Source organism: Lithobates pipiens, unplaced genomic scaffold, assembly GCF_037356315.1.
Source record: "Lithobates pipiens isolate NorthernLeopardFrog02 unplaced genomic scaffold, aLitPip1_a1.2 Scaffold_18, whole genome shotgun sequence".
In the NCBI taxonomy this organism is placed as follows: Eukaryota; Metazoa; Chordata; class Amphibia; order Anura; family Ranidae; genus Lithobates; species Lithobates pipiens.
This window is the reverse complement of record NW_027507758.1, coordinates 50595679-50608421: the sequence shown is the minus strand read 5'-3', so window position 1 is coordinate 50608421 and position 12743 is coordinate 50595679. Positions and strand designations below refer to the sequence as shown.

The window sequence follows — 12743 nt, the reverse complement described above, 5'->3', positions numbered from 1 at the left end:
CGGTGTCAGCATGAGGAGAAGATTTCCAATAACCAGCTAATCCTGTTTACACCGAGATCAGCTGTGACTGGACACAGCTGGTCACATGGTAAAGAGCAGCTGTGATTGGCACTTTACTCCGATCTGGGATCAATGCCCTCCCAGCAATATGTGACTAGTTGTCATTCGGTTCTAGTTAACCCATTCCTCTTCTCAAATTCTATTAGGATGATGGTACCCACTCCTATTCAATGTTTATATACTAAGTGAGGCATCACAAAATTTAACAATTAGGTTATAGCCCGGTCATGAACTCTTTGACATGGTTATGTGAGCAAGCATTGGAGAGGGAAACTTAAAGCAACATTTCCCCCTTGGAAAGCACAGTACCACTCTACATTGGGAATTTGGAGTGTCATTTTACATGTTATTTTATGCATTATCATACAAGTGTGGACTTTTTGGACTGTCACTATTATATTTATTCTGATTTGTTTTATTTTTTTATCTCAGATGGTAATCTATGTGTGTAGCATAGGACAGTTTATTCTATTAATGTAATTCACCTCGCCTTCCTGCAGATTAACATTCCCTTGTGCAATGCTCCTCGACTGCTGGCTATCAGACCAGGTTACCACTCACAACCTTATTCCTCAGTGATGATTGGGAACCAATTCATGCGATCACAAAAAAAAAAACCCTATATGTCCTTAAAAAAAAGAAAAATGAAGAAACTAAAATGATTTAGGTAGACAGATTAGTTAAGAGTCATGTCATGTTAATCACTACTACAGTTCTGGACATCAATGATGTCTGGCCACAAAAAAGTTACTTGAGGTAATAGGAAAGGCCAGTTTGCTAGTTATTGCCACTTTCCTAAAGTATGTCACTAACTAACCATTTTTTTTATGGGACACAATTGGCACTGTGTGTGTGTGTGTGTGTGTGTGTGTGTGTGTGTGTGTGTGTATGTGTATGTATATATATATATATATATATATATATATATATATATATATATATATATTTATTAGCCGTGGCCAAAAGTTTTGAGAATGACAATCATATTATTTTCACAGTCTGCTGCTTCTGTGTTTTTAGATCTTTTTTTCAGATGTTACTATGGTATACTGAAGAAAAATTATAAGAATCGCGTAACTGTCAAAGGCTTTTATTGACAATTACATTAAATTTATGCAAGGAGTTAATATTTGCAGCGTTGACCTTTCTTTTTCAAGAACTCTGCAATTCCCCATGGCAGGTTGTCAATGACCTTCTGAATAAGAAATGAAAACCAAACGCTATGGACTAAATGTGTGAATATAATGATTAATTACAGCTGCTCCCCTCAAAGTATAGACATGCTAACTTGAGTAATTGTAAATGATGGTAGGTGGCGCTAATGAGAACACAATTGTGAACAAGTTTACCCACTTGACCACTGGGCACTTAAAGAGGAAGTACACTCTCCCAACTCTGATGCTTCTTTTCATTTAGTCCATTATAATAAGTCATTATCAGACTATAGTCACTGTAATCCAGCCCAAATCACATATTACTTACTGTTTAAAGAAACTTTAAAAAACGTGTTTCCAGGGGTTAACTATTGTTTTCTGAGTCCACAGTGGAGTGTATTTCCGCCCTTACATTGAGCACTTCCTGTACTTGTTAACCAAGCCTCCTTTTCAATCCAACATTTCTATGGCAACCCTGCTTCCCTGTTCATAGCTGACTTGTTTTATTTCATAGTATTTACTTGTGCTGATTACCTAGTGTTTGCCTGTGTGAGTCCTATCAGCTACAGCTGATAAGATTGCAGTACTGCTGTCCCATTCCCTGGTTTACACTGTATGTCATGTCACATGGTCACAAGGTGTGTAGAAGGAAGCTCTGAGTGATTATGCAGCCTCCTGGGAGTTCAGTGCTGTGTGCCCTAGGAAATCCTGATAACATATAGATAAGACAGAGTGTGCCGTAAATCAGGGGAGATCTGGGCATGCTCAGTGACGTTTTTCTAAAGAACAAAAAGGATTACAACAATACTAAGCACGTAAGACAATATTTACAAGCAGTGTTCATTAGGGTTTTTATGCTGATTTACATGGGACAAAGTTGTGGGGGAGGGTTTACAACCACTTTAATAGCCATTTAAACCCCTTTGTGTCAACTTGTGTGCATGTTATCAGGCCAAAATCCCCAGGGTACGTAAACTTTTGATCAGGGTCATTTGGGTAGTATCTGTTGTAATAATGATTTAAAAAGAATAAACACAGTTAAATGATAATAAATGGCTTCAGCCAAACACTAACCAGGGTGAAAGAAAACTCTGGGTTATTCATACAGTGCCTTGCAAAAGTATTCACTCCCTTGGCTTTCTGCCTATTTTGTTACATTACAGCCTTTAGTTCAATGTTTTTTTTAAATCTGAATTATATAAGATGGATCAGAACACAATCGTCTAAGTTGGTGAAGTAAAATTAGAAAAATATATACATAAAAAATTTTTTTTTAAGAAATCAAAAAAATGATAATTGGCATGTGCATATGTATTCACCCCCTTTGTTATGAAGCCAATAAATGGCTCTGGTGCAACCAATTACTTTCAGAAGTCACATAATTAGTGAAATGAAGTCCACCTGTGTGCAATCTAAACATCACATATACACACCTTTTTGAAAGGCCCCAGAGGCTGCAACATCTAAGCAAGAGGCACCACTAACCAAACACTGCCATGAAGACCAAAGAACTCTCCAAACAATTATAAGTGGAATACTTTGTGGCATTTGCATAGTAATGGCTTTCTTCTGGTGACTCGACCATGCAGCCCATCTTTTTTCAAGTGCCTTCAATGTTGTTGAGAAGTACAAGTCAGGGTTAGGTTATAAAAAAATATCCAAATCTTTGATGATCCCTAGGAGCACCATCAAATCTATCATAACCAGATGGAAAGAACATGGCACAACAGCAAACCTGCCAAGAGATGGCTGCACACCAAAACTCACGCAAGGAGGGCATTAATCAGAGAGGCAGCACAGAGACATAAGGTAACCCTGGAGGAGATGCAGAGTTCCACAGCAGAGACTGGAGTATCTGTACATAGGATGACAATAAGCTGTACGCTCCATATAGTTGGGCTTTATGGAAGAGTGGCCAGAAGAAAGCCATTACTTTCAGCAAAAAACAAAATAGCAAATTTTGAGTTTGCGAAAAGGCATGTGGGAGTCTCCCAAAATGTATGGCTCTGTTTTTTACTCTGGTCTGAGGAGACTAAAATCTAACTTTTTGGCCAAAGAAAATGCTGTCTGGCGCAAATCCAACACATCACATCACTCAAAGAACACAATCTTGAAACATGGTGGTGGTAGCATCATGCTGTGGGGAAGTTTTTCAGCAGTTGATACTGGGAAACTTGTCAGCGTTGTGGAAAAGATGGATTGTGCTAAATACAGGGATATTTTTTAGCAAAACCTGTACCGCTCTGTGTGTGATTTGAGGCTAGGACGGAGGTTTACCTTCCAGCAGGATAATGACCCCACACTGCTAAAGTAACAATTGAGTGGTTTAAAGGGGAAACATGTAAATGTGTTGGAATGGCCTAGTCAAAGCCCAGACCTCAATCCAATAGAAAATCTGTGGTCAGACTTAAAGATTGCTGTTCACAAGTGCAAACCATCCAACTTGAAGGAGCTAGAGCAGTTTTACAAAGAGAAATAGGCACAAATCCCAGTGGTGAGATGTGGCACGCTCATAGAGACTTATCCAAAGCGACTTGGAGCTGTGATAGCCATAAAACCTGGCTCTAAAAAGTATTGACTTTAGGGGATGAATAGTTATGCACATTGACTTTTTTTGCCATTTTGTCCTATTTGTTGTTTGCGTCACAATAAAAAAAATAAAAAAAAATCATCTTCAAAGATGTGGGCAGGTTCTGTAAATTACATTATGCAAATCCTCAAACAATCCATGTTAATTCCAAGTTGTGAGGAAACAAAACTTTTGCAAAAACGGCCAAGAAATCATAAACTCTGCCAGGGTATGTAAACTTATGTGTACAGCTGTATGAGGTAGAAAGGGCTCCTAGGGTCCCCACCGAGGCCTTTCCTAGTGAGATTCCTCAATTACCGGGATTGTGACCGTATCCTTCATGAGGCCCAGAAGCGCCCCAACCTCCCAATCCGGAGGATGCAAATGCCTAGCTGCTTACCCTGCGATGACTACCCTGTCCCTCCTAGACCCTGCATATCTTTCTTCAGCTGTTTTGTTTGCAAAAGCTAAACTTAATGCATTGATTTTGGTTATCCTGTTTTAACTAGATGGAACAGAGGGCTGCACTGTACCCCTGCTACCCTTGTCACATGCGGGTGGCGACAGCCCAAGCATCGTACACAGAAAAATGTTGGTGTAAAACCAAAGGAATGACTGTTTTATGAACAGAACTACAGGTTCTTATACAATTCAAAAATAGGTCAGTCACCACATGAGCAATAAAACCAAATATTAACCAAAACATCACACAGAGGTTAGATTAACAAGGTAGAGTTGACACCAGACTAATCCCATCATGTAGGGACCTCCAAAAGTTAGCCAAATTAGCCAACAGACAATACAAAACAATAAGTGACTCAATTAACAATGGGAATTCACACTTAGGAGGCACACAATGGGAGGGACACATAATAAACAGTAAACCACCTCAGACTGGCCAGCAACAGCCTACAACAGTCTATGATACAAACGTGTACAGTGTTCCAGTAGTCTGAAAAGGTGGAATTAATAGATCTCGAGTGAGATTAAAGGAGCCTCTCCAACCCAGTCTGTAGGAGGGCCACCATACTCCCTTTGACCATTAACCTGTAAAAGATTAATATTACACCTTTTCATCCACTCCAGAAGGAAAGCTTTATTGTCCTTATTCAGAGAAGTAATCCAAGCTTCTCTCTCAGCATCCATTACCATGTTGTCCATCATTAGAAAATTATCTCCTCTCTATGGGCCATAATCAGCAGGTAGGAGGCAAGCCCATAGTCTCCTACAAAAGCTCCTGTCCCGCTTGGGTCTGTCGCAAGTGTTTACTTCTGCTTTAACTTCTCTGTTTAGTATCACTTTAATTATTTCTAAACATTCTGCAGTCAAATAAAATGGGGAATTCAATATATATTTGGAATCTCCTGTGCTGTCAAGCTTAATATGGAGCCTTGAAGCGGAAAATGAGTTTGACTGTGGTTCATGGACTATCATGATAAAAAGTTTATATAATAGTTAAAAAAAACAAAAAACCCAATATTGCAAGCTGACTTCGAATATCATTGTTACATGTTGTCAGAACAAGGGTAACAGTGGTGAGAAAAGCTCTCGACCTTGGAGAATTCCAGTTTTATGGTACCTAGAATTGCAATCTAGACACTCTTGGATAGGATTCTGTTTTGAAGCCAGAAAAGTATGTTTTAACTGAAACAATAAACCTTTGTTTAACACAACCAAACGTCTTTTGTGTTTTATCTCTGGCAAAGAGGATGGAAAGCTAAATGGCGTCTCACAAAACAAGAGCATGATGTTTTATAATTACTTATCAGCACCTCGCTGTGGGCATCAGAAGTGAATGAATGTATCACTTTTATACATAAGTTTGCCAACAGATGGACAGAAGCTATTTCGATGCTGGAATCTCTTTTAGGTATCTGGTATTAGTGTGCAGGTTTATATTTATGTACTTTCTGACATTTTCTGTAAATCCTTGGCTTTCTCTGAACTTTCATTGCCTTCCTACTGTCCTTTTACAAATTCTTTGACTTCCTGTAAAATTCTAGTACCACCTGCTTTTTTTGGAATTTGCTGGTTGTCTTGTGTGGTTTGCATAAACTCTTACACACACTTCCAGCTGTGCAGGACAAAACAGCCAATGGAATCGCCCAGTCTGATTTTCACCATTAGTCATACACAAGTTACTCAACTTCAGTTGCTTCAACAGCTGTGTACACTGCACTGTACCTGGACACTGCAGATCATTATTCACAATGTCGGCACACAATAGTAATATTGTTTTTATGGGCTACAGGATCTATTACACCCCTGTTGCCTAACCTATGGTCTGAGGGCAGCATGTGGTCCTTTAGCTCTAATGATGTGGCCCTTGAACCCCAACAGGCAGTGGTGGGAGCATGTATTTGTAAAGGAGCAGTAATGGCAATGAACTCTAGCAGTCCAATGTAACATATTCCTAGTGTCTAACTATTTACTGTGGCCTATTTGGGACCCAGGACCTTGAGCTTGGATCACAGTCTGTTGAGCCACCTATAAACAGTGGAATGAGAAGCAGGCACACCAGTTCAAGTAGGATAATAAAAAAAAAAAAATTAGGATCAGTCTTCCGGGGGAACAAAATAAAAAATAAAAACTGCAGATAAGGACAACGGTTCCTTTGGGTTAACTTTAGCCAGGCTGAGAAATGGAAGAAATGGAAGAATGATGTCCAAGTCGAGGCAAAAGGCAGAAACTACCTTAAGAAGTCCTAGGTCTCAATGCCACCTTGTTCCTTTTCAAAACCTGAAAAGGGATTGTTTGTAGGATATGGATGCCAGTTCAGATACTCATCTTGCAGAGGTAAGGGCAACAAATAACACCAACTTGTAGATGTATTTTTATGGATATAAAGAGGATGGGTTCAAACTGCGGTTTCTAAGCGCAGAGTGTACCCGATTTAAGCCTTACTGAGGGGAACAGAGGGAGCTACATGGCTCCCTGTTCAAAAGCCTTAAAAGTGAAACGCCATCAGTCTCTGAAACAAAAAGAAACCTAACCCTTGAAAGTACTGGTTGACCAACACTAGTCGACACCAAGCTTCATGAAAAAGATTAATCTCGCAGAAAAACTGAACTTCACACCAAGTGAAGTATGTCTTCCACATCCTTTAATAGACCATGGAGAAAAGCGCATTTGTAGTTTTTAGCATTGTAAGAATCACAAATTCAGAAATGCACCTGTCTTTAATAACCTGTACTTCAACAGCATTGACATTAAAGCCAGTAATCACAAAGAAGTATGGCAAACAGGTCCTTAAGACAGAAGATCCTGACAATCTGGCTGAGTGCAAAGAGGTTCTACAACAAGTCATAAACCAGGCTGGCATACCACTGCCCTGGGGCCAGTCTGGAGCAATAAGAATCACCTGAATGTTCTTCATCCTAATCTTGCAAAGCAGACAAGGAAGAAATGTCAAAAGAAGAAAGGAATAGATCAGGGTGTACTGATCTGATGAACCCATCATTTTAGTGCAAGGTAAGTGAATTTTCTAAGTTTAACAAGCCTGCATTATCTGTTGGAGCACTAGTAACCAGTTACAGATTTAACCCCTTTGAGCCTAAGGATAAAACAAATGTTAATGACCAAGCACAATTTTGACATGCGTTAGTAAAACCGTACATATCTACTACTTTGTGCATCCAGGTGGATTACACTTGGTACTTTTCAGGACAAATTGGGCTTTCATTTGGTGGTAGATGGTTATGGATATCTGATTTTTTTTTTTCCCATCATCGAAAGAAAACTTTTTTTTTTTTTGTTGTTTTTTTACATTTAGCTGTATAGTTCTTGTTACTACCAGAACCTACTAACAAAGAACAACCCAAAAATAGGATTTTTATAACAGCTTACCTGTAAAATCCTTTTCTTGGAGTACATCACTGGACACAGAGGCTCATAGTAATTAGTAAAGTGGGTTTATATCTCACCTTCAGGTGCTGGACACTGGTGTAATCAATTAGACAGGAAGTTACCTCCCTATATAATCCATCCCCTACAGGGAGTACCTCAGTTTTTGTAGCAAAGCAATAAGTGTCCCACAAGAGGGGCGGGAGCACTGTATCCTGTGATGTACTCCAAGAAAAGGATTATACAGGTAAGCTGTTAAAAAAAATCCTATTTTCTTCATCGTACATGACAGGACACAGAGGCTCATAGTAATTACTAAGTGGAATGTCCTAAAGCAATGCCTACTGAGGGGAGGGAGACACAAATAAACGCAGACCTCCATCAGACGTGAGGACTTAGGCTGCGTACACACGGGCGGACTGTTCGCCCAACCTTGTCCGCTGAACAGTGTTTGGGCGGACAGTCCGCTCGTGTGTGGGCTTTCAGCGGACAGTTTCAGCGGACAGTTGGACGGACAAAGTCTTTCGGAAATTCCGAAAAACTGTCCGCTGAAACTGTGTTTGAGCGAACAGTCCGCCCGTGTGTGGGCTTGTCCGCTGTACTTTCGAAATGAGCGGACTGTTCCCGCTCGGAAAGTCCGCCCATTTCGAGCGCGTGTACAGGTAGGCGGGGCCCGCGAAGGAGACGTCGCGGGCTCCGCCGCCTGGAATGGGCTTAAAGGGGAACCCCAACGCCGAAAAAAATCGGCGTGGGGGTTCCCCCAAAGTCCACACCAGACCCTTGTCCGAGCACGCTACCCGGCCGGCCAGGAAAGGGGGGCGAGCGAGCGCGCCCCCCCTCCTGAGCCGTACCAGGCCGCGTGCCCTCAACATGGGGGGTGCCTTGGGGAAGGGGGGGCCGCGCGGCCCCCCCACCCCAAAGCACCTTGTCCCCATGTTGATGAGGACAAGGGCCTCTTCCCGACAACCCTGGCCGTTGGTTGTCGGGGTCTGCGGGCGGGGGGCTTATCGGAATCCGGGAGCCCCCTTTAAGAAGGGGGCCCCCGGATACCGGCCCCCCACCCTATGTGAATGAGTATAGGGTACAATGTACCCCTACCCATTCACCTGTGAAATAAAGTACAAAAAAGAACACAACACAGGGAAAAAATATTTTATTGCACAGCTCCGGGGGTCTTCCGTCTTCGGGGGTCTTCTCGCCGGACTCCTCCGCTATGTGTGTGTAGCTCTTTTACTAGCGGAGGAGTCCGGCTTTCTTCCTCCCCGCCGCCGGCCTCTTCTCCCGACTTCGGGGGTCTTGTCCCCCTCTTCGGTTCTTCTGCCGGGCCACCGCGCCTTCTTGTAGCTCTTTTACAGGCGGTGGCCCGGTCTTCTGTCGCCGCTGTCGTCGTCGCCGCCGCCGCCGCCGCCTTCCGTTCTTGTTCTTCTTCTTGTTCTTCTTCTTCTTCTCCTGGAGATGTTGACTCGACGATCTCTCCGGCCGGAATGCCAGGGACACGCTCCGCTGCCACTTATATAGTGACAATGGGGCGGTGTCACATGGTATATGTCACATGGGTTGGTCACATGGGTTGATGTCACATGGGGACTATGACATCGTAAGGGGGCGGGGTCACCATGTGACCAACCCATGTGACATATACCTTGTGACACCGCCCCATTGTCACTATATAAGTGGCAGCGGAGCGTGTCCCTGGCATTCCGGCCGGAGAGATCGTCGAGTCAACATCTCCAGGAGAAGAAGAAGAAGAACAAGAAGAAGAACAAGAACGGAAGGCGGCGGCGGCGGCGGCGACGACGACAGCGGCGACAGAAGACCGGGCCACCGCCTGTAAAAGAGCTACAAGAAGGCGCGGTGGCCCGGCAGAAGAACCGAAGAGGGGGACAAGACCCCCGAAGTCGGGAGAAGAGGCCGGCGGCGGGGAGGAAGAAAGCCGGACTCCTCCGCTAGTAAAAGAGCTACACACACATAGCGGAGGAGTCCGGCGAGAAGACCCCCGAAGACGGAAGACCCCCGGAGCTGTGCAATAAAATATTTTTTCCCTGTGTTGTTTTTTTTGTACTTTATTTCACAGGTGAATGGGTAGGGGTACATTGTACCCCATACTCATTCACATAGGGTGGGGGGCCGGTATCCGGGGGCCCCCTTCTTAAAGGGGGCTCCCGGATTCCGATAAGCCCCCCGCCCGCAGACCCCGACAACCAACGGCCAGGGTTGTCGGGAAGAGGCCCTTGTCCTCATCAACATGGGGACAAGGTGCTTTGGGGTGGGGGGGCCGCGCGGCCCCCCCTTCCCCAAGGCACCCCCCCATGTTGAGGGCACGCGGCCTGGTACGGCTCAGGAGGGGGGGCGCGCTCGCTCGCCCCCCTTTCCTGGCCGGCCGGGTAGCGTGCTCGGACAAGGGTCTGGTGTGGACTTTGGGGGAACCCCCACGCCGATTTTTTTCGGCGTTGGGGTTCCCCTTTAAGCCCATTCCAGGCGGCGGAGCCCGCGACGTCTCCTTCGCGGGCCCCGCCTACCTGTACACGCGCTCGAAATGGGCGGATTTGCCTCCTCCTTACGTGGGCGAGTCCGTTCATTTCAAAAGTTGAGCGAACTGTTTGCCCAACCTTGTTCGTCAAACAGTCCGCTCGTGTGTGGGCAAGTCCGCTCATGCAAATTTTGAGCGGACTGTTTGCCGAAACTGTTTGACGAACAAGGTTGGGCAAACAGTCCGCGCGTGTGTACGCGGCCTTATACTGTTGTCTGCAGTACACTGAGCCAAAAGCAGCCTCCTCTTGCCGTCTTACATTCACCTGATCGAAATAAATGAACGTATGTATAGACGACAAAGTAGCGGACTTATAAATCTGAGTCATAAAGGCTTGGTAACGTAACCTCCCATGAAGCGCTTACTGCCCTGGTAAAGTGCACGCTAAGGAGAAAACCTTTTCTTCAAACCACAAGCCTGGATAAAAACTTTGTATGTGAATCAACATTAAAACAGATGCTATCTGCCCTATCCTGGGACCTCCAGGTAGCGCCACAAACATTCGTTTTCCGTATTTGAGCAGTCGCTTCAGATAGGCCTTGACTGCTCACACTACGAGAGAGTGCAACCATTTTAATAGGCGATTTGAATGCTGACTGCCCATTCTTAGGGTCCTCTGGCATGACAACAAACGTTAGATTCCTGTATCTGAAACATTCATATATACCTTTAACCACTCTCACTATATTGAGAGGAATACATTTCCTTCCACAGAACAAGGTTCTGGTAAAAAAAAAAAAGCAGGTAAGAAACATGTTGATTGAAATGACAGCTAGATCCTTTTAGGAAAAAGGCTGGGTCAGGATTTAACATCACCCTATCCTTAAGAATAATTAAGTATGGCACTATACAACAGAAAGCTGCCAACACTGAAACTCTTGCGGAGGCTACCGCAATGGAGAACACCAATTCCCCCGTTAAGAGGATCAAAAGGAATATGATGCATTGGCCCAAAACTGCACTCAACCTTACGGCACAAGTGTGACCTAACTGGCGGATTTATATGCGTTGTCCCTTGTATAAAAGGCCCGGATCAAAGAAAGTGAAGCAAGCGGCCTTTGAAAAACAATGAAAAAGGCCAAGATCTGACCCTAGATGGTATTCAAGGCTAGCTTCAGTTTTACCCTCAACTGTAGGAAGGCAAGAATTCTACCCATGACATACAGCACCTCCGAGGAAGCCATCTTTTGGTAACCTTAGTGGAGGGGTTTTATAGGGAGGAAATTTCCTGTCTAATTGATTACACCAGTGTCCAGCACCTGAAGGTGAGATAAAAACCCACTTAGTAATTACTATGAGCCTCTGTGTCCCATGATGTACAAGAAAGAAAGAAATGTTCCTGTTCCTGATGATCACAGCGATACCACATGTGTGTGTTAGTTGTTTGTACCTGTAGTACAGCCCAGAAACAATACTGAGCATTTTGCATTTTTTCATCCTACCTAAAAACAAACGGACACTGATACTAATTAAAAAAAAGTTGTTTTTTTTGTTGTGTTTTTTCCCTGGCCAAAATATTTGACCCCTACTTGACCCAAACACTAACCCTGGCACTGACCTAGATCAAACCTTGATCTAGCTATTTTTTCTTATTTTTTACACACAGTTTGTTTCTCTCTTCCTAGAAGCAGAGAGAGAGATACAACGTATCCTTCCTCCATATTCACAGAGAGAGAAACACAGGGGTGGGCTTCACAGTGACTGATCACTGTGATAGCCAACCAGAAGCTATCTGGTGACCCAGAACCGGAGCCCGATCGTTGGTACGGGACGCGGATCTCCTAGTGAGACCCCAGTCTATGCTCCCAACATGAGGACAGATACATATATATGGAGCCCCATGGAAAAAAGCCCAGCCCTGAAAGGCTGCATGTACGCTATCAGCGCAAGTGGGGTAAATATGGTAAAAGTTACGTTTGAAATGAAGTTAACATGATAAAACGTATACGAGTTTCAGTGATTGCGTTTACATATACAGTACTCCAGGCTTATATCAATTCTTCTATGGAAAAGGTAGCTTGTCTTTACCTAGCTGCTCTTACATTTATTAGAAAATACATTTGACGAAACACATAATTTCAGTTTTTATTAGGAAAAAAAAACAAAGGGGAGAACATGGGCTCTCTTGCATATTGGATTAAGAGACCAGCGCTTTTATTCCCATAAAATAAACCATGCACAGCTTGCTCAGTTACCTGTATGTAGAATGGAATTCCAGCACTTCGCCTGGTTGCACAGAGCCTAGAAGATGGATCGCTAGATTTAATTTCCTCCAAGACGTTGCATAACCATTGGCGTGGTAAGCCGCGTAGGCTCTCTTCCTTGCATCTGAAAGAATCAAACAAGCGAGGGAGGTCACGGGGGGCAGTACTTTTATTAAAACCATGCCACACCACTTCAAACACACACTGACTACTCACACAATCAAACCATTCACAGCCATCTATTTTTGGTTCTACAGGCATTCCGATTTTTCAGAAATACTGGCTGTATCTGATCAAAATACAATCCAATTCCCTGTGAAGCAAGCAGGACTGCAGATTTTTATCACAAATATCAATGCTGCCAAATTCACACAGTGTAAACT

The 12743-nt window shown here is 43.6% G+C and overlaps 1 protein-coding gene across 2 annotated transcripts in view; it reads right to left on the bottom strand.

Annotated features, from left to right (window-relative positions):
* Positions 1-12743, bottom strand: part of THADA (THADA armadillo repeat containing) — a 930763-nt gene that overhangs the window by 680834 nt on the left and 237186 nt on the right. For both annotated transcript variants that reach the window (XM_077485673.1, XM_077485674.1), the window contains exon 23: positions 12352-12484. In XM_077485673.1, the coding sequence (XP_077341799.1) occupies positions 12352-12484 (133 nt within the window). The remainder of the gene's footprint in view (positions 1-12351; positions 12485-12743) is intronic.